We start from the raw sequence: 26312 nt of genomic DNA, 5'->3' as shown, positions 1-26312 counted from the left end.
CCTCATTGAAGCATCCATTTAATTAATGCACATGGATCATCTGAGCAAGTCTGAGGACAGAGGAACAGCTTTCGGTTGGCACAGGGAGGCACCTCCTGCCAGGACGACTCAGGGTCTCCCTTCCTGGGCCCCCCGAGGCTTCTGAGAATGGGGCAGCCCCTCCTCTAGCACAGGCTACCTACAAGATCATGTCATCTCTGAGCAGATAACTTGGTCACATGCAGAGGGGAGTGGTGAGAGCAGGCATGTCCGTTCCTGACCTCAGGGATGAGTCACTGTGGCGGCCTTGGTCATATTCAGTTTCCTTCCACTCCGAGTACTTTTTCGGCATCAGAGGAGGACCCGCCGTTCCCTCATGAACCTGATCTGCTCAGGCTGTGGCCCCACCCTCCTCCAAGCTGCTCCTGTAACGCTCTCTCTGTCCGAGTCCAATGGTCTCTTCTCTGTCTTCCCCTTCCCCTCCCTCAGCATCAGCCTGGGCAATCGCTGCCTTTTTCTGGAGTGATGCCCCCAGGACGCCACTCGTGCCTGGTTATCCTACCTCACCACTGTCTGCTCACTCATCTCCCTGACTTCTCAATACAGAAGTTGCAGGCTCAACCCAGGGTGTTAAGAGGCAGCAAGAGAGGAGCTGGGGAGAGGTGGGCGAGGGCCAGGTCCCAGTCAGCAGGAGCCACGGGAGCTGTAGAAAGCCCCACTGTCGGCAGTGAGAACTGGAGGGCAGTGAAGGCACTACGGCACGGAGAGGGGGACCGCATGGACATGGCCCTTCCCTTCCCCAGCTTCTGGTCCCACGTCCCTTTCTACCGCAGGGAATGCTGGAGGAGCCGGGGCCAGTGGTCGGGTTCAGGCGAGCTGAGGGCTCAGACCTCCCGGGAGCCCCGAGGACCTGGAGCAGGTGAGCGTCACATCGGCCATGCACGGGAGTGTGGGGGCAGCAACTAGAGTCACAGTCACATGGGGTAGATACAAAAGCCACAGGAACCTGGGAAACAACCAAAGGACAGAAGGAACCTACAGGTGAAGTGGGGGTGAGCGAACCTCTGGGCCAGTTTTGTACCCTAATAAGTAGAATAAAACTGGATCCCCAAAGTGAGCTCAAGCTTTTCTCCATGAGGACCAAGGGAGTGGCCAAGCCTTCCTGACCCGAAGGGTGCCGTCCTGGGAATGTGGGAAGGAGCTGTGCGCCCCGCAGCTGGGCCCAGGCCAAGGAAGGTGGGGACTATAGCCACTCCAGGAACTGCAGCTCGCCCTGGCTGCTCCCTCTGACTCCAAAAACTTAGGAAAGAAATAAATGTAGGAAGGAATTAGGATTCCACACCTGGTAGTTTTAACTTACAAGAAAGCATTAATCCAGTCTTCCTCCTGCTATAATATGGCACGGCCGGCCCGACACATCGGCACGAAGTTGTCCAAGTCCCACCAGTCACTGGCGTGTCACGTGACTTAGGCCACCAGGCTACAATTACAGCTGGTTCGAGTCCAGCTCCTGCGTGGCCCCTGGGTGGGCCCGGAGGTCAGAATCGGAGCACCGCAGACGGCCAGATGCTGGGGCAGAGCCTGCTGCGCTGCGGTTCCCCTTCAGGAGCTGGAGCTGCCACAAGGCTGCTCGGTCACAGGCCTGCTGCCCTCGGCAGCAACTCCCTTTGGCTGACGGAAGGCTGCACCCCCGATCGCAGTCCCCACACACCAGCCCAAGCCTGAGCCACCATCTGTCTTTCCAGCTGCCCACCAGCCAAGTGCCTCTACTGCTGCTTGAGCGGAAGGGCCTTCCTGTGGACGAGGATGAGTCCGCAGAGGATGAGGAACACGCCTCCCCACCACAGCACCTCCTGGCTCTCTCCGTACAGCACAAAGCCCAGGGCGGCCTGCGGGACAGACAGCTGTGAGGCCCAGAGACACGTGCCCACGGGACCCGGCCAGGGCGGCTGGGCACAACCCCGCCCCCGGGAGCTGACTGCCCTCCTAGGGCGGGAGGAAGGGTCTCGAGCCCCTGCTGGCAAGTCACTCGACTCATTTTGGTTTCACCTGCAGAGGTGAGGAGGGTACGTTCCTCACCGCACTGGACCCCGGCAAAGTGCACAGAACTAGCCGAGGCCACAGCGAGGCCAGTGTGCGGCTGGTACCTGAGAGGCCTCCTGCCTCCTGCCTCCTCCCACCTGCTGACCTCAGGCCACCAGAGAGAGGAACCTAGAACCTGGCATCTCATGCTGGAGGGTGCAGACCCCTAGGAGACAGTGGGCAGAGCAGGAGGGCTGCAGCCTGGTCGAGCAGCAGGCAGGCTGGCTGTACCGTTGGACTGCGTCCCCATTGAAGGCGAGAATGCCTCAGTTTGAGAGTTGAGAGGAACAGCCACAGCCCAACCTCTGCTCTGGTTCCTGACCTTTCTCCGATGTGGGGGAGCAGGGTTGCCCAAGGATAACCCACCCAGAACCCAAGTTTGAGACGGGGCACTGGACCCTCAGGCTACTCACCGAGCTGAGGATGTTCGAAAAAGTCACCGTGACAGAGGCAATGGCTGACGACATGGAGAAACTGAGGCCGCGGCTGAAGAATGTCCACATCAGAGAGTTGGCTGTCGCCATCACGATGATGCCCAAGATACAGGAGGCCACGTGCACCTGCAGGAGGAGGTGTCACGGCAGCCAGGCCCAGCCCGCCCTGCACCCAGCAGCGCCCCTCACAGCACACCCAGGGCCCCCTCCTGAGACCCCACCACAGCCTAGGGGATCCTCAACATTCCTGCGGACTTAGCCCTCTTCGGGCAGCACATCCACTTTACAGCTGACACAAATTCAGAGATGACACTTTTTGGCCGTCTTATTGGTCATGTGACCTTGGGCAGAAGGAACATGCTAATCCATGACCAGTATTTACTAGAGCACTAGTTCTTTAGTCGGCCCGCAGGGACCAATGCTGGAAGTCCAGTCTTCGAGGACCAATTGTTACTATGTGGTCTGTAGTGGGGTACCTTCCCGGGGTCAGGTAAAGCATGAACTAGACATGTCTCTCCCCTTCTGTGCCTGATATGTCCTACTCAGGCTGGTCCCACGGGGCATTCTGGAGCTTTTACTCTGTGCCCGGCCCTGCGGTAAGTACTTTCGGTGCATTCTCATTTATTCCTTAACTTCACTTTACAGATAAAGAATCTGAGGCATTAAGTAACTTACTTCAGTGCCACCGCTGATAGGAGCTGCCAGGATTCAAACCCAGCTGTGTGGCTCCGCCATCTTAACCAGAACTCGGCCCTGCCCGTGGCAAACCACCTGAGGCCGTTTGACTGGTGATGCCAGGCATCACTCGGAGGACTGGCCGAGTTTTGTTTCTTTTTCTAAAAGGTGACAGCCTTGAGAATACATTCCTTCTATGCTAAGGATATGCAGAGCCCCTTGCTTGGTTTCAAGGTAGCAACTTGCCTGCTTCCTGGGGGGGAGGGGAGGTTGTGACCATCTAAACCCCATACTCATTTCCCATAACAGTTTTCCAGCAGCTGAATATATAGGGTCTTGAGGAAAGGGTTCCTTGTATAATGTACACAAAGCGCTGTCCGTGCCAGTGGCGGCTGCCTGTATAAAAGGTTAAAGGCCTGGGCACAACTGGAAAGACCAGAAAACCTCCTGCCGCAGAGGCACTCATCTTACTCTGGCCACTTACTCCAAGAATTGCGCCCCTCAAGCCCGGCAGCTCCCCCTGGATTAGCCCCAAATGGCTGAAACCTTCAGCATCAACCTGCCCCCGTCCAGGTCGGGTCTAACTCAGGGCTGCAGAGTCGGTATGGCGAAGCCAAGAGGTGCACGTGAGCGGACACGGGCCGCAGCTTAAGATCTCAACGTGGGGAAAGTCCAGAACGTCTCCCAAACCCCCAGACTCCCTGGCAGCAGGGCAGCGTGGCCAAAACACCCGTTCATTACGGAGGGAAGAGATGGGCAACAGGCGGCTCACCTGGAGTCACGTGGAGAAAAATGTTCAGCACAAGGGGCTTAAAATGAGAGGTAGAGAGTAGATGGAGGAGGTGTGCGCCTTCCCCGAGCCAACCAGCCCAACGGGAGGACCGGCTTTAGGTTCCCGACGTGTCTTACCGCCCACACGCGCCGCAGCGCAGGGATGCTCGCCCGCCCCTGTGGCTGCAGGGCCCGGCTGAGGCCCGGCCGGGCAGATCCGTGGGGGTGAGGCGGCGCCCTGCGCCCCCGCCCCACCCGGAGCCCCGCGGGACCGCAGCGCCCCTCCGCCGCCCGGACCACCCGCCCGCCCGCCCGGCCGCGCCCCGGGCTCGACCTTGCTGCCGAAGGCCAGCTTGGCGGAGGCGGCGGCCAGGGACCCGAACGCGCCGGCACACAGGCAGTTGAAGACGCCCCAGAAGCGGCGCCGCATCGCCCCGGCCTGGAGGTGCGGGGGCAGCCCCGCGGGGGTGTCGGGGTAGGTGACCACAGTGCCCCGCGCCACAGTGCCCCGCGCCATGGTGCCCGCCGCCGCCTCTGCCCGCGCCCGCGGTGTCTGCCAGTGGCTGGGCCGAGCGCGCGCTGTGATTGGACGGTGGCCTCACGTGACGCAGCGCTCACGTAAGCGAGGAGTCCAATTCGGGTCCTTCAAGAACCTCGCAGGGGCGGGGCTTGAGGGGGCAGGGCCACCTGGCCCGAGCCCCAGCGGTCCCCTCGGGCGGAGGGCGCCCTCCAGCGGTAGGTTTAGGTTTACCCGAGCGCCCGACCGATGTCTGAGGCCCACCCGGTGGTCCTGGGGTGGTAGAATTCGCAGCTAGCCCTGCCGCTTGGTGTGTGCGGCATCGGCTTCCCATGGGCATTTATGAAAAATGTCGAATCCCAGGCCTGGCCCCACCCCCACTGATTCAAAATCAGATTCACCCGCACTCTCCAAATTGACAAACGCAAAATGGAGAGATGCTTCCGCAGAGGGCGCTAGAGACCTCCAGACTCAGCAAGAAGGCAGCTCAGGTGAGGGTTTGGGGGAAGGCCCAGATGGATATACACTGCTCAGTGCAGGAAATTTAGAAAAGATGTCATTCACAATCACTCCACTCAGATAATCAAGATAATCAGGATTAACATTCCTTCTAATTTCCTGTGCACTGAAAGATATTTAAAACATTTTCATTTAAGAAGTCGTATTTCTTTGAAAATAAAGTGTTGAAATGTATGAAGGACAATCATGTTATAGAGTACCTTTTCTCCATGCATATTTAGTTTTATGTGCAGCACACGTTTTAAAAGTTCACATATAAGTATGGGACTTTTAAAAAAAACATTATTCAGCCCAGCTGGTGTGGCTGTGGTTGAGCGTCGACCAATGTATGAACCAGGAGGTCATGGGTTCGATACCTGGGTTTTGAGCTCAATGTCCAGTAGGGGATGTGCAAGAGGCAGTCAATCAATGATGTTTGCCAGGATGACTAGAATCCCAGCACTCACTGGGTTTTGCAGAAATCTCAGATATAACTCCCTGTCCTGAGTTAGCCTAAGACTTTACCTCTCTCTCCTTCCTATGAGTGATGTTATGGGCTGAATTGTGTTCCCCCAAAAGGTATGTTGAAGTCTTGACCCCTTAGCACCTGTGAATGTGACCTTATTTGGAAACTGGTCACTACAGATGTAATCAAAATCAAGATGTGGTCATTAGGGTGGGCCCTAATCTAAATAATGTTCTTGTTAGAAGAACCAGAGACATAGGAGAGAATGCCATGTGACCACGGTGGCTGAGATTGGAGTGATGCAATATACAAGCCAAGAACACAAGGGCTGCTGGCAGCACCACACACTGAGAGAGGCAGAGAACACACTCCCTGGAGCCCTGAGGCCAGCTTTAGCAACACCTTGACTTTGGGCTTCTAGCCTCCCTAACGGTGGGAGAATAAATTTCTGTTATTTGAAGCCACCCATTTTTGGTGATAATGTGTTGCAGCAGCCTTAGGAAACTCACAGGTGACAAGACCCAATCCTCCTCATTACCAGCTTCAATCCTCCACCTTCTCCCACCCCCAAGGCAGTCACAGGTCTACTTTCCACCTTCCACTGAGCTCTTTTCTTGTCTCTCTCTGGCTCTAAGGATTTACTACTATTCCTTGATAATTCAACTATGAATTAGTTTTGTTTTTCTTTAGCTATACTGAAGTGTGAATAACAAACCATTAAATTAACCCATTTTGAATGGAGTTTAATTTTTCGAAGAGTTATAAAGTTGTGTAACCATCACCACAGACCAGTTTTAAAGCATTTCCACCACATCAAAAGGTTCCCTTGTGCCCATTCGGTCATTTCCACCCCCAGGCAACTAATCATTTGCTTTCTACCACTAAAATGTTGCCTTTTCTGGATATTTCACTTATATGGAATCATACAGACTGTGGTCTTTTAAGTCTGGCTTTTCACAGCATTTTTTTAAGGTTTATCCATGTATCTCTTTTTTATTGCTGAGTCATATTTCCATAATATGTAAAGTGTTCAATATAATTAGTCATTAGGAAACTGGGAGTGTATACCAGTACATGCCCATCAGGATGGTTATAGTGTAAACCCTGAATGACAAGTGTTGGTGTAGATGTGGAGAAACTGGAGCACACTGCTGGTGGGAGCGGAAAATGGGGCAGCCAAACAGTGCATTTGGGAAGCAGGCAATGTCTTACCAAGTTAAACACACGCTTACCACGTGACCTAGCAATCCTACTCCTAGGTTTCTACTCAAGAGGTAAGAAACGTAAGTCCACACCGAGACGTGTACTTGGATTTTTAGCAGCATTATGCATGATAGTCCCAAACTGCAAACAGTTCAGATGTCCATCAAATGGTGAATGAATAAAGTGTGGCACGTCCACACAGTGGAATATTATTTGCTATCAAAAGGCACGAAGTGCTGATACACAGAAGTCCTGAGAAGGCAGGGGGTTTTGTTTGCCTTGTTCACAAGTGACCAGTGCCTGGCATATAGTAGGTGCTCATTAGGTATATGTTGCATGACCAAGAGAATAAACCACATGAGCTTCTTTATTGGACTGTTTATTTGAAAAAGATTTATTACATTTTGAAAAATGGCCATGTTTGCAGTCATAAAAATGTGCATGAGAATTGAAGTAAGAATATAAAAATAATCTATATTAACAAGTTTGCTTTGTACACACGCTGCACCATCAGCCATGACCCCCACTGCAAGTTTTGGGGGCACTGACTATTGTGGGAGCTTCTGACGCAAGACTCAGGGAGACTAGGTTAGTAGCTCAGGGACACGTGGCCTGACCAGTGTCCACTGTAAACATCAGCGATAGACTTTTATTTTAAGAGGCAAAGGGTTTCCCCGGAGTTCACAGTTGGTTTGAGCCCTGCAGTGGTGCTGCCCTCCACACAGCAGGTGGCCGACTGCCACCGGACGTGTACGGGTGCAGAAGTTCATCAGAAACTCTTTTTCATTTCTTTTAAAAATACATTTTCAGCACGCAACTTTTCTGTCTCCTGGTAATTTTTTTAAAAAAGGAAAAGAAAAAAATTAAGGCTCTAATTCTTACAAGAAGAATTATTCTTGGCATTCATTTATATTTCAAATTAAAACTACAAATTACATTTGTAAACTTCTCAACATTAAACAGAAATGTGATGTGTATGAAAACTGACTGAATTATTCTTAGAATAGCAGACTGAATTGTTTTGAATTCAGGAAGTTCCCTAAAGAAGGCAGATAAGCGATTTGATCATTAAATTCAATTTTAATTAAGCAGCCATTTAAACAGCAGTTACCTCAGCGAGCCGGACGTTCTCCCTCTTCAGCCGCACCACGTAGTGGATCTTCTGGTTTGGGTTCTGGTGCCCTAGCAACTTGCCGTTTTCCTCAGCGAGACACTCCACCTGCTTCCTTAACATTTCCATCTCCTGCAGGTGGTCAGCCCAGGAAGGAGACAATGAGCTGCTGTTCATTTCTTAAAAAGTAACATTACTCCATGCCTCTGGGAGCGCAGGGAGGCAGACACACAGACAGCTGCATGTGCTACAGCAGGTCTGACCCACAGGACACCCTGTCAGACAAGAGTCTTACTCTGGTTGGTCCTAGTGATCCACGCGGCCCAAGCACAGGAAAACACACACACACACACACACACACACACACGCACGCACGCACGCACCTGGAGTGTTCTCTCCCTTTCTTCATAGAATTCTTCCAGCTTTGACCTCAGTTGTTCCTTTTCTTGGAACGCTTTAGACTCCAACGTTCTGGTTCGTTCCACTTCCTCAGTCATTTTGAGGTAGTCTGTCTCTTTGCTCTGCAGGGTGCTCTGGACTTCTTCTAGACTGAAACAATAAATAGCCCTTTTTGATATTCCAAAGAAACATAATTACAACAGTACTGGAAGAGATGTGGAGATGTGCCCCCCCCCCCCCCCCCCCAGCCCAGGGTGCTGATTTGAAAGCAATGCTAATCGCTGCCCCCCCCCCGCCCCGCCCCCCCTCCCCCCTGCCATGCCCAGAGAGCACAGGAAGATCTGCAGGTGCGCTTTTGTTGTTGTTTTAACCAAGACTTTAATTTGGGAAAAATCCTCAAACCATTTTTTAAATAATGGAAATTTAGAATGGAAACTCTCAGATTCAGCCCACTTGGAGCAAACATAACTGAGGTATTACTACAGCAGCAAGGTTTACTCAGTGCCCCACCCTTAAGTGTAATAGTTTCTGGTTTCAAACACTGGTTTTCAGACAGAGGGACACAATTATTTCTTTAAGGATGTGCTATTTAGAATTTACATACTTTATATAGCTACCAATTGAAAAGAAATATAAGGAAAAAGGCTACCGTAGAATTATATAGAATTTCACCAATTTTATAAAATCGTCTGAATCCTATCAGCTTCCCCAAAGAAACAAATGCTTCTTATCTCACAATGCATATGGAACAGAATTCTGGTTAAGTAAATGATGTAATACAGGGCATTGAATATACCACTTACAGGCAACTGATTTCTAGGGCAGTGTTTCCAGACCACAGTCCATGCGCTCAGAAGGACCGTGTGGGGAGGAGACAGGTGTCCTCAGCTCCCCTGGGGCTGTGCTACATTTATCTGGCGTGTTTTGCTTTAGTTTGATGAAGAGGCTCTGAGGCATGGCAGACACTGCAGTTGCCTAGCCAACAGCCAATCCCCTGCTCTGTCTCGCTGTAGACACTCATTTTATCTGGGGGAAAGGAAGAGGGAGAGCTTGCCGTTTCTAAGGTTACCAGGTAAGACCTGGGCTGAGCTGAGCATGGCTCTACCTACCTCGCGGCCAGAAGTGCTACACCCGGCCCAGGAGACGCACACTGACCCTTGGGGCTCACATGCAGCCATGGATAACACAGTGTGTAAAATCCCTGCAGGGGGCTGGGGCTGATCTGTGGAGTGTGCTTTGCTTGCCCACAATGTGGGCTCCTGTACGATCCAGGGATGACGTATCTCTAAGACTCTTGGTTACTAAATTATGAAATAGATTACAGGCATACTTAGCTTGTATTTTTATTTTTATTTTTGCTAGAAGGTCTCAAATGGACATTCCTTCTAAAATAGCTGCAGATTTACAGCCATACAGCCGGATTCTCACAGATCCTGCATGGGATGCAGACTCCTGTCCTGGCCCTACACCTGGCTGGAAGCAGTCCTGGACGGTTCCCATGCGATGGGACTGTTGGACAAGTGCTCTACATCCGTCCTCTTTGATTCTATGAAGCAAACGACTCCATGACCGGGAACAAATCTTTCACAGGTGGCTGGTCTTTGTCATCCGATCATTGAAAAGAATGTTTGGCATATTAACTTGGATGGAGCTCAAATGACTGAATGCAAGTACTCGAACAAAACTTCCATTGCCATTACTTACTATGTGATTAAGATTCCTCAGCATTTATATCAATAAAAACAGAAAATGGAATAGAATTGATACTAAATATTGTCTCATTCTAGAATTAAAAAACAGAATGAGCTCATCAAAGAAAAAGCATTAAGATAAAGTGCATTAAGAGATGCATTTCCGCTGAAACCGGTTTGGCTCAGTGGATGGAGCGTCGGCCTGCGGACTGAGGGGTCCCAGGCTCGATTCCGGTCAAGGGCATGTACCTGGGTTGTGGGCACATCCCCAGTGGGAGATGTGCAGGAGGCAGCTGGTCGATGTTTCTCTCTCATCGATGTTTCTGACTCTCTATCTCTCTCCCTTCCTCTCTGTGAAAAAATCAATAAAATATATTTAAAAAAAAAAAAAAGAAGAGATGCATTTCCACTCACATTTTACTAGGTATAGTGATTATTTATAAAATCTTACAATAAATTTAGGATACTGTGTTAATAGTAATTGTAGTGAAAATTCAACCCAGAAGAAATATAACTCTTAGAGACATAAGAATGCAAGAAACGTCTACAAATTATTTTCAATTTGCATACGTTTTCATTGCTAACTGAAATGATAGAGTAATTAGCAAAACAATTTCCAAACAATATATTAAATCAGCATGGGTATAGAATAGAACAGTGGTTCTCAACCTGTGGGTCGCGACCCCTTTGGGGGTTGAACGACCCTTTCACAGGGGTCGCCTAAGACCATCGGAAAACACACATATAATTACATATTGTTTTTGTGATTAATCACTATGCTTTAATTATGTTCAATTTGTAACAATGAAAATACATCCTGCATGTCAGATATTTACATTACGATTCATAACAGTAGCAAAATTACAGTTATGAAGTAGCAACGAAAATAATTTTATGGTTGGGGGTCACCACAATATGAGGAACTGTATTAAAGGGTCACGGCATTAGGAAGGTTGAGAACCACTGGAATAGAAACTAAAATCAAAAAAAGGAATAAGGTAAAATTTTAGATTTAGGAATTTTTTTTATATCTTTTTAAATGAGGGAAAGTAGCAAATAAGTTGAATACTGTTAGAAGAACACCACAACAGTTTTATTTCTAAACGTCCCTATTTTTAGTACAGGCATATCTCTGCTTTACTGCACTTCACAGATGCTGCGACTTTTACAAATTGAAGGCAAGACTCTCCACTAGCAAAAAGACTATAACTCACTTTATTACGATTGTCTAGAACCAACCTGCAATATTCCTGAGGTATGCCTGTATGTTGGAACCTCTATTTTTTGCAACAATTTAAACTTACAATTTTAACATTAAGTCAACTCCAAAAATGAGCAAGAGGGTACATGGTATTTCAGATTCTTTTTCGAGGTAGAACAAGTGAAATGCTTGAGGGCCTCGGTTTCTGGTGACGAGTCTCTATTCAGAGAATACAGTATCTTTCTAATGTTTTATTATTTGTTAATACCACCCAGCTTACTTATTTTGAACACGATAATACAGTATATCTTGTTCACCAAATAATAAGTTAATATTAAAAGTATATGAAGAGAATTTTTTAATTTTTATTTATTTTTAGAGAGAGAGGGAAGGGAGGAGGGAGAGAAACATCGATGTGAGAGCAAAATATTGATTGGCTGCCTCCTGCAGGCTCCCTACGTGGGGATCGAGCCTGCAACCCAGGCATGTGCCCTGACTGGGAATCAAACCAGCAACCTTTCGGTGCATGGGACAATGCCCAACCAACTGAGCCACACTGACCAGGGCAATAAATTATTTTTTCACTTTATTTCATTTTACTTATGAATAAATACGCCTAGATCAGAAGAAAACAGAGAATTGATCTAGGGGTCTCAAAGGCCTGAGGTTTTAAATCAGAGGAAACCAGAAGTGAAAAGGGAAACGTGATTGTTTATGTTGTTCTCAGTGAGTCCATGAAGAGAAAACCAATCAATTCCTTCAGGAAAGCTAGGCTTTTCCTGGCACTTAATCTTTCTTTCTTTTTTTTTTTTTAAAATATATTTTATTGATTTTTTACAGAGAGGAAGGGAGAGAGATAGAGAGTCAGAAACATTGATGAGAGAGAAACATCAATCAGCTGCCTCCTACACATCTCCCACTGGGGACATGCCCACAACTCAGGTACATGCCCTTGACCGGAATCGAACCTGGGACCTCTCAGTCCGCAGGCCGACGCTCTATCCACTGAGCCAAACCGGTTTCGGCGCACTTATTCTTTCAAGGTAATTTCTGGAATGGCTTCCTGTGAAAAACTCTTTAGCAAGAGGTATTTAGGAAAACAGTTTTGTAAACATCTCTTATGTTCACTTCAGAAGGAAAGAAGCTACTTACCTTGTGGCTATGAGTGTTTCTTCCCTTAGAGAAGAGTAAAGAAAAGGCTAACAAGAACTTGAATTACAAAACAGTGCACTTACTCTGCTTTCATTCTCAGCATTTCTTCAAGTAACTTATTCTATAGGATTAAAAAAAGAAAGAAAAAGATGCTTAAGTTCTTAACATTGCTAAAAAAGATAGATTTAAAGTAACCACCCCACTCCCTCACTCAAGGGTGGGGGGGGGGAAGGGGGGGACGGTTAGAGATCGACCAAAGGACTTGTATGCATGCATATTAGCATGACCAATGGACACAGACACTGGGGCGGTGGGGGCTTGTCCTGGGGAGGTGGGAGTGGTGGGGGGCAGAGGAAAATCAATTGGGGGAAAAAGGAGACATATGTAATATTTAAACAATTTTTAAAAATACCATAAAAAATCCTACTTTAGCAAGTCTTTCTTTGATAAGTTCCTCTTGTTCGTTCTTCAGCTGCTGGTTGTCTGGATGATTCTGTTCGCTGCACAGATTAGGGAGGATAGGGAAACAATGTCAAGTGTAGCCAAGTATCACTTCATGTCTATTAGATGCAACAATGCCAAGCTGTGCAAAGAAAAGCCAACTCCATGGTGAGGTCACGTTAGCACACTTAACAAATGTGACCGACATAAGGACGACATAAGGCACCTTCCCCAGAATTCAGGATTCCTCCCCACAAAAGTGAGGTGAGCAAAGCGGAGAAACCTAATCAAGGCTTGGCTGAAAGTAAAATAAAGTAGGAACTTGGTCAAGAGCAGTATCACCTGAAGATCAAATGTGAGCAAAAGAGGGCTGAGGAGAAGGGCAGGCCAGGAGTCTGTAGGACTGTGATCAGCGGGGAGGGGCCTATTAGGGGTGGAAGGGTTCCTCAGGCTGGCCTGGCCCCCAGGGCCCTGCTGCCCCTTTCGTCAGATTTCACAGCCGGCTGGCAATTGCTGATGACACCAGCTGCCCATGCATGCCGACACCAGGCAGTGGATTCCCTGAGTACCAGACATGAATCTCTTCATGAAAAACTCCTCTTGTATGAAGAAAATTATATTCTGGGTGTGACCTCAGTTTCAGGTGAATCTGATCAATCTGAGTCCATCTCTGAGCCTGACCAGGTCAGGACAATAACCCAGCAGGCCCCCGGAGAATCTGCTGGAATGCCACAGCCTTCTCTGGGAGTATCTCTCACTGAGGAGTAAAAACAGACAGTTTCTTGCAGAAAAACAGAAGATACAGCTGTTCCTTTCACTTAATGATCTGGCAGCCCAGACAAAAATGGTGATGAGACCGCAACAGGAAAAAAACCGAAATCATAGGGAAAATGTGTTTTCTTTGCTCTAATCCAGGGATGAGTAAACTTTGTCAAGTACCTGGCAGAAAAGGTTCTAGGCTTTGCAAACCAGGTGGTCTCTGCCTAGCTGTCAGGTTGGCCATCGCCATGCAAAAGCAGGCACAGCAATATTTAAGTGAAAGGACATGCCGACCTCAACAAAACACTCTTTACCAAACAGGCTATGGGCTAGATTTGGCCCCTCACTTCAATTTTCTTTTCCTTTTCCCTTATTAGGACAGTATTGATATGTTTCCCTCTGGCAAACCCTGAGCCCACCACTTCCCCCAGGCTGCCTGGGGAGGTAAAGGAAAAGGAACATGCAGGGCAAATAAGACACGGGAGAGAACTGTGGGAGGTGGAGACAGCTGCTTCACATGGCAGAGAGGGTGAGAAAAACCGCCAGCGGGTGAGAGAGCCCATGGCCTCTGAGAGGACAAAGCCCAGAGGGCGTAGAACAAGAGCTGTTGCTTCGGAGAAGGGTTCCTGGCAGAACCAACACCGAGGCTCCCACACAGTCCTAATTCCAGCCTCAGAGCCTGCCGCCCCCACTGCGCAGTCCCAGCCCCTGCCCCAGCCCCAGCCCCAATGGACTAGGCTGCTGTGTCCATGGCCTTGGAATGGCGCTGGTTTGGAAGTGCAGCTATAAGTGAGTTCAGGGGACGCAGGCTGCCAAGCGGCTCAGGCTCTCATCTGTCAGTGTCTTGGGCCGGCTCAGCACCACTGCAGACAGTGACTGGCTCAGCAGCTGAGAGGTGCTGCTGCCCGAGGAGGAGGTGGAGATGCACTTGGCAAGAGCGTACATGTTCAGGGGGTGAGGGGCTGTGGCGGGAGAGCTGCTCCCAGTGCAGAGAAGACAGAGAGGGGCGGGGGCTACCGTTCCCTTCCTTTCATGAAGACATTTCTGTATGGCCCCTCAAAAAAGGAACAGGAGGCTATAAAATACAGTATTTCTAATTGTGTTTTTATAAATGACCTAGAAACATTGTTTTCCATGCTCAAACTAACTCTTGAAAACAGACAGTATACCAAGTACAATGCTTTTCTTTTATACGCCTGGACATGGGGGTGGAGCATATGGAAACGAGGGAGCACACTGTGGATCTCTGCATCAGAATCACCAAGAAAGGGAAGTGAAGCCCAGAGGATGCTACTGAAATGAGCGTCTCTGAACCATTTAGGACTAGTCATGTGTTGCTTAACGACGGGGATACATTCTGATTTCGTCGTGATGGGAACATCATAGTCACTTACACAAGCCTAGATGGTGCAGCCTACTCCACACCCAGGTTAGGCCTATTGCTACCAGCCTGTATAGTATGTCACTGCACAAAACACGAGATTAAATGCAACGAAGAGACACAGTAAACACAAGATGTATGAGGCTGCTGCCAGTGTAACATGGCACTGTTTCTTTTTAAGTAGAAAAAATACAGTCTAAAGTAACGCCAGTGGCAGTCATTTATTATCATTATCAAGTATGAACTATAATTGTATGTGCTCTATTCTTGTACAACAGGCAGTGTAGCAGGCTTGTCTACACCAGCATCACCACAAACACGTGGGTAATTCAATGCACTATGACATTATGACAGCTATGTCACTAGGTAACAGGAATTTTTCAGCTCCGCTACAATCTTACGGTCCGTCGTTGACTGAAACGTAGTGATGACTGTAGGCTGTCAGCAGAGCCACTGTAACCATCTCAAATATCTGTTGTCTCATTTAGGTTTTGGACAGTGCAGCTCAGGGCTGCTTCTGGACAGGGCTGGGGAGCTGCAGGAGGGGAAGGCATCTATGAAAGACCTTTTGAAAACAGTAGGAACAGCAGACACCCTAATCTGGGAAGCTGGATTCAGTAAGGGCCTCCATCCCCTTTGATTGACTTCAACTTGCTGCATACTTTTACAGGCCACCCCATCTCTAATCTTTCACTCAGAGTTGACAATAGGCAGGCTCACAATGCTACCTGTGTACGTAATTACTACCAATGACTGAGAGACTGCCCTCTGCCAAGCACTGGAACCAGTTCGTTATGCACGTTATTTTTGGTCTTTAAAACCCTGCGAGAACTAACATTTTCTTCATTTTATTGCTAAAGAAACTGAGGCACCAACAGGGTCAAAAATGTGTCCAAAGTCATATGACTTTCAAGTGTCAAAGACAGGATATAGCCTAGGTGTGGTGGCCCGTGACACTGTGCCATCAGCAAATAAAATGAGAAACCTGCCTAAGCTGAAGCCAAAACACACAAACCTAGAGACACCCAAACCCAAGGAAAGGCTCCTCTGGAGAGCTGCTACCCAGGAGCTTGCCGGGAACTATGAGTCATGCAGCAAAAGATCACGAATAGCAACATAAAATGGCAATAAATACCTATCAACAATGGAATCTGAAAAATCAAAATAAACCAACAAGCAGAACAGAAACAGACTCATAGAGAACATTTCGACAATTGTCAGATGGGAGGGAGATTGGGAAGATGGGTGAAAAAGGTGATGGGATTAAGAAGTACAAATTGGTAGTTACAGAATAGTCATTGGGATGTAAAGTACAACATAGGGAATACAGCCAACAATATTGTAATAAGTAAGCATGGTGACACACTTGGGTACGAGGTTTATTGGGATGATGACTTAATAAGTTAAATAATGACTAATCACTGAAACTAATATAATATTGAATGTCAACTGGAATTAAAAAAGAAAAAAAGGATTTAAAATAAAACAAAGAAACAAAAAGCAACTGATGGGAAACCAGTGTGCATTCCAACATCCTTTATTTAACTATACCCAGGCAGGCCATGACTGAGCCCAGAGTTCTGGTGGCCCTTTCTCACCTGTTGTCCTTTTGTCTTTTCATATCATCCAGCTGACCTTGCAGGAGCCAGTTTTTCTCTCTCAACTGCTCACCTTCCAACCGTAGGTTTTCCATTTCACTCAACTGCTCCTAATAACACATGAAATCATCCTTTTTCAGAAAATGTCTGATAATAGGCATGATTTTGCTCCCCCAGGCCATGACTGAGACAGGCATTTCTCTCTTAAACTTCTCCTACACACAGAGTATTTCCTTGGATGACAGAGGATGAAAAGTTGACTGTGACAAGCTCTTGGGAGCCTGAACTGTGACTCAGGCTCATACCAGTATCTTAAACGTAGTCTCTGATCAGTATTACCGATTCATTAAAATTCCTTAAGACAGAAATTCTCTACTTTGACCAATGTTCTATTTGATTCTAAATGAAGATCATGAATATAACCATCTAGATTCTAGAGGAAATAAATACTTGTCTGCAAGGAGTATCCTTTTTGATGTACTTCTCCCTGTCTATTGTTTGACTTCTATTAACCTGACCCAATTTCTTCAGAGTACCAAGGTCATGCCAAACTGGGTAACAGTCACATTCCTGAGAGAGCAGCATACTGAGGCCAGGCATGACCCCTCCACGAGAAACAAAGCTTAAGAGCCATTCCGTCTTCATATACTTTACTTTGACCCTAAACAAAAACTCCCTGTAGAGCAATGACCTTCCAGGCTAAGTGCTGGAGTGTAGCATCCTCCTTCCCCCTCCTCCCCCTCCATCCCATCTCCCCAGGCAATCCTTCACACCTCCCACCCCTCAGTGCGACAGAAAACACTCTCTCCCCCCACCCCCAAGTGAAAACACCAGGAGGAAATCTGAAAGAACGGTACTCTCTCCATCCAGGGAGGACGCCCAAACCTTCCCCCACTGGGATGCATCTCCTAAACCCTAAGGGACCACAGACTTGAAACCAGGGGAGCAATGGGACAGTGACACTCATCCCCAACTAACCCCCTGCACCTGTGGCTAAGGCCCCCTTTCCTCTGACTCTCCAGTGAGCTACAGCAGCCCCACAGGCTCTCTCCTGTTGCTTCTTCTATCTGAAGCCCTTCCTTGTTTCACTGTCCCCAGCTTTAAGATAAACATACTCAAAAAAAGGAGACAAGGCTTTTTAACTATCATACACAAAAGCTATCTCTATAATACATAAAGAATGCCCCCAAATCAATAAAAGCTCAACAATAGAAAAATGGTAGGACAGAAATCACAGAAACAGAAAAACACAAGGTGCTCAATCTTACTAATAAGAAAAATACAAACTTAAAACTACAACGAGATAACATGCTCTAGCCATCAAAATGGCAAAGATCTAAAGTCAGACAGCACTATGAGAGTAGTTGGTGCAGCCTGTGCAAGGACACCATCGCATCAAAACCGAAGGGCAGGGAGACAATGCTCAGACATGGTTACAGCTGCACAAAAAGCTCCAAAAAGTCAGTGAGGAACCAGCTGCATGGGGAGCCTCCAGAACAGCAGACGAGTAGCTTGGAGTCAGGTGAGAGGAAGACTATTCTGCCGACCCTAGTACTGTGCCTTTGAATTTTGTATCCTCAGGAACCATGAAAGATACTATTTATTTAAAAACATCAAAGTTAACGGAAACAATTACCCAGTTACCTTCATTCTGAGGATTTCAGCATTTTTGATTTCTCTGTCTTCATTTAGCTTTGTTACAAGGTGTTGCAAAGAAATTTTAGAGGCTCGTCCATCTTCTATCTCTTGTTCTTGTGTTTCCAGGAGTTTTGCCAATTGTGTTTGAAAATGAGGTGGTGTTTTAGGACTCTAAAACAAAATAAAATTTCATCCAAACACCTGATTAAGTGGTGTTGTAAAGATTTCATATTAAATGTACACGCCAAGCATGTAGAAAATAGGCTAGTTAGCTTGTTATTCTAAATCTTGTAAAACAGTGATACCCTTTCATCAAGTAAAAAACAGAAAAGGTGTTAGTGAACATCTTTTTCTATAAAGACAAAGCTGTGGTCTCAGTAACTTCTAAACTGTCATCACTCACAAAACTTTGTTCCTCCTGAAATGCACTTTCTCTGAAAAGTACCTGGGGATACTCGGCAGCAGAATCCATCACATGTTCTAGTTGCCTCATTTTGAAGTTATATTCATTCTTCTTCTGTTCTACTTCCTCTTTCTTTAGATTTAACTGAGAAAAACAGGTATAAGGTTACAAGTTAGAAAATAATGGGGCCCAAGGTCCAATTAGAACAGCCAATCTCCCCAAGGTATGTGGAAATAGGTTTTTTACATTTTGGGGGGATTTGATTAATAATTTGAAAAGCAGTAATATATTAAAACAACAATAATAACAAAAAACAATACGGCAATTTTTAAAATGATAAGTTGTAAAATCTGGGGCTGCCATTTGTGTCTGTATACTTTAGTTACTACTATTCTACTCTCATCTCCCTTTCTCTCATAAATTTAGTTACGCTTAAAAAAAAAAAAAAAACACACCCAGTTTTTAAGCTTCAAAAATGATCAGAGAATCATCTGAGGAAAAATACAAAATATGAAACAGCAGCAGCCAAAAAGAGGATGACAATCAGCCATAACCTTACACAGCGGCCAGAACTTGCTGGCACGTGTCAAGGGTTGAGGGTAGGCAGGGAAGACAGCCAAACAAGTCTGAACCCACAGAGCAGCCGCCAACCACCTCAGTGCCCCACTAGCCAAGGCAGGGACCTCAACAACACGCAGTCTCTGCCCCAGGCCCCATCTGGAGCGGCACCTTGCCCTGCAGTCACCTCGTGCTGAAGCTCCTGGATCCTGGCCTCCTTCCTGATCAGCTCCTCCTGGGCGGACTGCAGGAGCGCCGAGTGCTTCTTCGAGGCCTCGGTGAGCATGTTCAGCTGCTCAGTAGCATGAACCAGGTCTTCGCAGAGCATATCCCTCTATTAGGAGAAAATCCCCACAAAAGCAGAATTTCTTAATTGTGGTTCTCCAATAAGAATTCACAAATCATTACTTTATGCGATTTTTAAAAGGTTAAGAGAGTTTTAATTGAGAACTTTTTTTTTTTGCTTGTGTGGTAATCCATTCCAAGACAAACCAAGCAGTTAATACTAGTGAACAGGCCTAGAGATCAACATGACAGTATATTCATATAGGTACCCAATTGAAATTTAACTGCACTCTACTCTCCCTTACCCTCACCCCCAGGTCAGTTAGAGGAACTTACCATGGTGTTAGCAGAAATGAATGAAAATAAATTGACTAGATAAAATATAAAAATGTTACTCTTATCTCTTAATGCCTAACTACCCTGGGGAAAATGACTCTAATTATGTCTTACTCCTTTTAAAAAAAATCCCCTATTTATTCCACTAATAACCTCCACATACACATATACATATTGACAAATAATAGAGAAAAAAAGATCATGATGTGTTAACATTACCTCTATATCTTCAGAGATTATTCTCAGCCTAAGGGTTTCTTTCAGATCCAGAATCTCCACTTCCTGTCTCTTAATCAACACGGTGCTATCTTCTTTGTCAACCAAAGCAGAGTTGTATTTACACTGCAGAAGAGGTGGTTATGATACAAAAGCTGTCTGCTTTATGACTTATATTTTTAGATTAAAATAACTTAAGAATGAGTCTGAGTTCAAAGGTGATGACCAGATTAACACAATTAATTCAACCAATACTTGCCGAATTAAGGAATGGAAGAATAAATGTATGGATGGCAAAAGGGGTGGAAAAGTCCCACAGGTATCAGTGAAAAGACACTGGTTTTGTCATCATTATCAGGAGTCTGCGTCAGAAATAGAGGTGGAGGGCAGCAAGCTCCATGTGGGGCAGAGGAGGGGGGAACATTGACCAAAACCCTCACCTTGACCTAAGGGAAGGAGCAAGCACCACTGTTTAACTCAGATACACTCACACTTCACATTAGCATTTAAAGGCTCTGCCGGTTCTGCAAATACAGATCCTGTTGAGCTGTAACCAGTGTTTCCAAATCTATGTGACCACAGAATGTCTTTCCTGGTGGAGCATGTTAACCCCCTGAGGAAGCTATGGAGTGAGTCTCATGCTCAAATTAATCCATTGCTGGCAACAGAACTTACATTGACGTCCTTCAGCTCTTGGTTCAGGCTGTCTATGGTTTCTGTTTTCTCACGAACTGACGTCCTCAGCTGCTGGATCTGGCTCATGAGGTCAGTTACAACTTCCTGACGAGAACAGAAACAGTATCTTCACACCCAATGACATTAAGGAGATCATTTTTAAATGACAGGTTGTTTATCTTTCCTAATGACAACAGAAGTCAGTTTCATTTGAGAATATATGTCACATGACATTACTAATGTTCTCAATTTATTCTATAATGGATTTCATACCATTTTATTTAATCGCTTATTTTGGTTTTATGAATGAGTAACAGTAGACATATGAAGAATTTATAGCTAATTTTATACTTGGACATACAATATTATGTTTATTATGGGGATTTGAGAATTTGTATCATGGACTTAGAGTCAAAAAGAAAGGGGCACGCTAACAGTTAAAAGGGACAGGATGTGTTTTAGAAACTGCCATCAAGAGAAATAGAACAGTTTGCTCTTGAAGTTATATGGAAAATTAACTTAAATAAAAGACCTCATTCTCTAATAACCATGGAAGGTGCATAAGGCATTAGGTGCATACAGAAATGCTAGCTACCAGTCACCCTGACAGCAGGAGACTGGGAGGTTAAAGCAACATTTATGAAGAAAATACCGAGGGATGTAGCTTCAACTGCCTCCCACCTTGTCAGCATCTCTAGACTTCTCCAGAGAACTGATGATTTTCTCAGTAGCACATAAACTCTCTTCCAGTTTCTGTACTTTTGCCATCTACAGGGTAAAAAAAATTTTTTTAGAAAAAGAATTAAATTACACAGTTAACTACACATAGATTTTTTAAAAGCTGAAGCCCCAGCCGAAACCGGTTTGGCTCAGTGGATAGAGCGTCGGCTTGCGGACTGAAAGGTCCCAGGTTCGATTCCGGTCAAGGGCATGTACCTGGGTTGCGGGCACATCCCCAGTAGGAGATGTGCAGGAGGCAGCTGATCGATGTTCCTCTCACATCGATGTTTCTAACTCTCTATCTCTCTCCCTTCCTCTCTGTAGAAAATTAATAAAATATATTTAAAAAAAAACAAAAAAAAAACTGAAGCCCTGGCCAGGTAACTCAGTTGGTTAGAGCACTGTCCCAATACGCCAAGGTTACGGGTTCAATCCTCAGTCAGGGCACATGTAAGAATCAACCAATGGATGCATAAATAAGTGGAATAACAAATCGATATTTCTCTCTTCCTTCCTTTCTATAAAATCAGTGATAAAAAAAAAAAAACTTTTAAAACTTAAAACCTGCTTTTCATATTATATAGTGTACAGGAGTATTACCTGAAAAACAGTAACTTGGGTTAAAAGACAATGATTTTGTGGTCTCTATCAGGAGACCACTAAAAAAATATGATAATGGTCATTGGGAGTTAGAATAGAGCTGAGAAACAATACAAGCAATCAAACACTCCATCTTTTTATTACCAATTTTCAACATACCTCTTTCGACATCAGGAAAAATGACAAAGCTCCAATTTTAGAGTTAGAGTCAAGATACTTACCTGCTGCTCACACTTGACCATCTCTTTCTGTTTCTCCTGACGCACAGACTCAAGAACATCTAAGATTTCTCTAGAAGAGAAGAGTTCTTTTACTAATGACTTCATTCAACGAACACAGGAACTGAGTCTATTTGTACAGGAGATTCAATGCAATGCAACTAAACGTTATGAGGCATAAACTTGGTGTTAGGCGTTGTACTCCAGTACAAATCAGAAATTTGAACCCATCTCTTCAACTATTACTGAATGAAAACCCACTTTTATACCACAACAGTTTATTTTTCTTCAAAGTGCTTTGAGACCCCCAAACATAACATATAACATCTGGTATCTGTTTATTACCTAACTCTCTGCACTAGAATATGAAATTCATGAGGATGGGGACATTTTGTTCTGTCTTATCTCTGCATGTTCTGGCATTTGCCAGAATAGAGCCTGGCTTGTGGATATCACTAAATGTTTGAATGAATGACTAAATGTTAACTGTTTCCCAACCAGATGTTTTGATCCACTGATGTTTTATCACTGTATAGCAGGGCCTAGAAGAGACTCTGTCTCATAGTAAGAACTCTGTAAGCAGCTGCCGAATAAACAAATACAGATTCTTCTCATTAGAGTAATAATTATCGGGTTGGCTGAGGCCAAGAGACTGACAGAGATCATCAAGGAAAAGAACTTGGAAAGAAAGGGAAGACAGCATTCACATTAAAGGCCCAGGAGAAAAAAAAAAAGAGCAACGAGAAAAGTAGTAATACAGACAGAAATAAAAATCAATCCCCCCTTTCCAATAATAAATACTGTGATTTATTTATAGAAAGCCACAAGTTCTGATCACTACTATTCATTTAAAAATATTGAATGTTTTAAAAAATTAAGTTTCTCTACATAGCCATTTATACAAAAACATGATATTCATTTTGGGAATGCTTTGGAAAAAATAACTTTACAGGGCATTAGCAATTAAGAAAAACAAGATAAAGAATGTGGTAGTAAATGACATTCTAGTTAACTAATGGAAAACATAAATAGCACTCACTTAGAACTGTTTTCTTTATCTTCTTCAAATTGTAATAATAATTTGTTATTGCGTTCTTTTTCTGCCTCGAAAAGCTCCATCAAATTCTAAAAGACAATGTGACATTAGGTGTAAGTAACTGTTACAGCCATGTGTAGTCAACAAGCACATCAAGTACCTTCTGTGTGGCAGGCCCCACGGGCCAGGCCGCACAGGAAGTTAGGAGGAGGTCTAAGCAGTGCATGCCCTGAGCTCCAGGGAGCAGTCACCTGTCCAGGACAAAGTCAGGGATCATCAATACCCTTCACTTACATTCAGATCAGATTTCAGAGTCTCATTTTCCTTTTTGCAGTTTTGGAGGCTTTTTGAAAGTTGGTCAATTTCGAACTTCATCACTTCTTGTAAGTTTTCATAGGAGTCCTGCAGGCAGGCTTTGCTCTCAAGAAGCTTTTCATTCTCTGACCTTTATCAGGAAACATTTTTGCAATGGTAAGTACAAATAAAAACTAATCGTCCAGTTGGAGTATCTGCAGTTCAACTTATCCCAGCTACAGACCACTCCCAATTTACAGAAGCCGCGACTGGTGTAAATAAAGCTCGAAGACGTATGTAAAATATCCATGATGCACAAACATCAGACAGACTCAACCACAGCACAGTGATAGAAAAGAGAGTGGGCGTGTTAGCCTAGAGCCTTCTTCCTCATTTAGGAGTTTCATTTGGGGGGGGCGGGGGGGGGGCGTGGTGTGTGTGCAGACCTAACCCTCATAGAACCTAGAGACTGGCCATTAATTTAGTTTTGTTGATAGTTCCACTCTATCCATTCATCACATAGTCTCCAAACTCTCCAAAGATTTTTCAAGATGGCAAACGTGGCTTCAATCTGAGCAAGAGTGTAAACTCCTTGGGAGAGAACTATCTTTTCATTCACATGACTATTATTTACTAGATGCCCAGTGCACAAATTCGTGCACGGGTGAAGTCCAGCCGGCCTACTCTTGCACGAATTTCGTGCATCAGGCCTCTAGTTTAAATACACACACACACACACACACACACACACACAGCCAAATATAGTGGATTCCTAACATTTTAGATTTAGTTCAATTCTGACATGTAAACATGAGGAAATTAAGATCCAATAAGATTAGTGGAGTGACTTTTCAAAAAAATCCCCTAGAATTAGTTTATGACACAGCCAAGATTAGACTCAGTGATTCCGGTGTTAAAAAAAAATGCCAGGTGTAGGAAAAAATAACGGTGCACCCAATGATAAATGGCCTCCGCTAGCAGCCCTGGCATTGGGGAAACAGCGCATGTGGTAGAAGTTGTGCTGACTCTGCAGTGCCCTCTAGAGAGAAGGAGGGACTCCTAGGGCAGCTGCTAGTCACCATGCAGGGATGTGGGCCCCATGCCACCAAAACTGTCTGATTTTTAAGAGGATGCTGAAATATAGATTTTTATAAGAAATGGCTCATTTTAAAAAACACCCTGCTAATATTTTTTTAAAATTTATTTTATTGATTTTTTATAGAAAGGGAGAGAAATAGAGAGTTAGAAACATTGATCAGCTGCCTCCTACACATGCCCTACTGGGGATTTGCCCGCAACCAAGGTACATGCCCTTGACTAGAATCGAACCTGGGACCCTTCAGTCCGCAGGCCGACGCTCTATCCACTGAGCCAAACCACTCAGGGCTCTGCCAATATTTTTAAAAACCTAACTGGCTAGGCCCAATGAAACATGCTTAGAGTTGAATTTGGCCTGCAGATCTCATTTTCTTCCTCTATTTTAATTCCTTGTTGTATATTCAGAAAACACCCAAGAGCTATGGATTTTAACTTTTGCAACTTCTGTAAAAATTAAATTCAAGGTTGTCTATTAGAAGGTTTCCAGATTGAGCAGTCACACTCATATCACACTCACAGCATCACATTCCCAATATCCATTATTAAATCACTGCTATAGACCCAGGAGACGTGTTTTAGAAAAGACTCAAATTAGCCAGGAAAAAAACACAACAATGAAAATAAACAATTCACATCTTAGGTTACTTTGTTTATAGCAGTGGTTCTCAACCTTCCTAATGCCGCAACCCGCTCCTCATGTTGTGGTGACCCCCAATTTCATTGTTACAAATTGAACATAATTAAAGCATACTGATTAATCACAAAAACAATATATAATTATATATGTGTTTTCCGATGGTCTTAGGCGATCCCTGTGAAAGGGTCGTTCGACCCCCAAAGGGGCCGCGACCCACAGGTTGAGAACCGCTGGTTTATAGGCTCCCAGCACTTGACTAACCAGCCAGCCCCTGGGAGTTAATGTGGACAGTGGTGATAACTACTGATTGGTCTCCCTTATCCTGCCCTTCTTCTCACAAGAACACACCTTTCCCTCTGGAATAGGCACATCACATTGTTGGGCCAATATAGGCTCACACCCTCGGCTAAGTGACTGGTCCAAAGGTAAGCAGATGACTCAGCAAGACCAATTCCAATTCTCCCTGGGATTGACATGCGGTGGCTGGGACAGAGGATTCCCTCACAGGAGTTGTTAATGAGGAGACAGAATGTGGAGCAGTGAGGCCATCTGTTCCCCGTCACACAGAGGAAGGCCCTCAACAGGACAGAATGAGGGCAACACAGAAGGAAGCGGAGCAGGGACTGAGAGAGGGAGAGACAGAGCAGAAGAGACAGAGAGAAAGATGCACACTGACAACACTGTGTGAGACACGTTCTACTGTGTCCCTGAAGTCACAATCACTTCTGAGCCTTCCTAATACTCTGAGCCAATAAATTTTTAGTTTGTTCTAAAAGTTAACTAGTTTGAGTTGGATTTACAGCATGTGCACTTCAAGGATCCCTGGTTCCAGGCCAACCATAACAAAACAACTCTACCTGACACTGTCTAGTTGAAGCTGGATATGCACGTGCTTTTCAGAAAGGCTGCTGAGTTCTTGCTCCTGACTCTCCTTGAATGAATTGTACTCCAACTTCACTGAAGACAGCTCCTTGTCTGCAGAATGAAGCACTACTCGCAGGTCATGGACCTCACTTTTCAAAACTAAAAGACAAACAAAATAATTCCTCAACAGGCCTCTCTACACATAATTTTTACTAAGTAGGCAAATAAATGTAATAGTTATCTTCACACAATTAGTAAAAAAAAAAGTTGATGTTGAACAGCTAAGTGGTACATATCTAGAAAAACTTTCTATTTTCATCCTCTCCTTTGTTTATGGTTTTTGGTATATTTCTACCAAAAAAGCAAGAATTAACAT

At 45.3% G+C, this 26312-nt stretch overlaps 2 protein-coding genes across 4 annotated transcripts in view; both read right to left on the bottom strand.

Annotated features, from left to right (window-relative positions):
• On the bottom strand, positions 1–4460 carry TMEM42 (transmembrane protein 42). 2 transcript variants are annotated; one of them, XR_011468130.1, is made up of 4 exons: positions 4276–4460; positions 2475–2621; positions 1340–1868; positions 1–985 (listed from the first exon to the last, which is right to left on the bottom strand). XR_011468130.1 is itself a non-coding variant. In XM_070391649.1 (3 exons), the coding sequence occupies exons 1-3, from the start codon at positions 4456–4458 to the stop codon at positions 1746–1748; spliced, it is 453 nt and encodes a 150-aa protein (XP_070247750.1). In that variant the 5' UTR covers positions 4459–4460; the 3' UTR covers positions 1–1745. The 2 variants fall into 2 exon arrangements, 1 of the variants encoding a protein (XP_070247750.1); XM_070391649.1 differs by having other exon boundaries at positions 1–1868.
• Positions 4461–7001: 2541 nt separating this feature from the next.
• Positions 7002–26312, bottom strand: part of KIF15 (kinesin family member 15) — a 49300-nt gene continuing 29989 nt past the window's right edge. The window contains exons 20-35 of one of the 2 annotated variants that reach the window (XM_070391064.1): positions 25930–26095; positions 23338–23488; positions 23047–23132; positions 22011–22080; positions 21151–21237; positions 20470–20574; positions 19798–19920; positions 19145–19291; positions 18442–18543; positions 18003–18167; positions 16359–16468; positions 12607–12679; positions 12263–12300; positions 8120–8285; positions 7737–7868; positions 7002–7454 (exon numbers count right to left, since the gene is read on the bottom strand). In XM_070391064.1, coding sequence (XP_070247165.1) covers positions 7395–7454; positions 7737–7868; positions 8120–8285; positions 12263–12300; positions 12607–12679; positions 16359–16468; positions 18003–18167; positions 18442–18543; positions 19145–19291; positions 19798–19920; positions 20470–20574; positions 21151–21237; positions 22011–22080; positions 23047–23132; positions 23338–23488; positions 25930–26095 — 1781 coding nt within the window. In that variant the 3' untranslated portion in view covers positions 7002–7394. Of the gene's footprint in view, positions 7455–7736; positions 7869–8119; positions 8286–12262; positions 12301–12606; positions 12680–16358; positions 16469–18002; positions 18168–18441; positions 18544–19144; positions 19292–19797; positions 19921–20469; positions 20575–21150; positions 21238–22010; positions 22081–23046; positions 23133–23337; positions 23489–25929; positions 26096–26312 lie in introns of those variants that run through there. The other variant, XM_070391065.1, reaches the window with a different exon arrangement.

This window comes from Myotis yumanensis, unplaced genomic scaffold (assembly GCF_028538775.1).
Source record: "Myotis yumanensis isolate MYYU_CA2020_CCGP unplaced genomic scaffold, mMyoYum1.0.hap1 SCAF_14, whole genome shotgun sequence".
In the NCBI taxonomy this organism is placed as follows: domain Eukaryota; kingdom Metazoa; phylum Chordata; class Mammalia; order Chiroptera; family Vespertilionidae; genus Myotis; species Myotis yumanensis.
This window is presented reverse-complemented; position numbering and strand designations above follow the sequence as displayed.

What these genes read in the sequence shown, in the direction of transcription:
- TMEM42 (XM_070391649.1), bottom strand. Translation starts at nt 4,458, where the DNA reads ATGGCGCGGGGCACTGTGGCGCGGGGCACTGTGGTCACCTACCCCGAC. An exon ending in AGCTGGCCTTCGGCAGCAAG is followed by an intron (nt 2,622 to 4,275) that starts GTCGAGCCCGGG and finishes CTCCTCCTGCAG; the next exon opens with GTGCACGTGGCCTCCTGTAT. An exon ending in TTTCGAACATCCTCAGCTCG is followed by an intron (nt 1,869 to 2,474) that starts GTGAGTAGCCTG and finishes TCTGTCCCGCAG; the next exon opens with GCCGCCCTGGGCTTTGTGCT.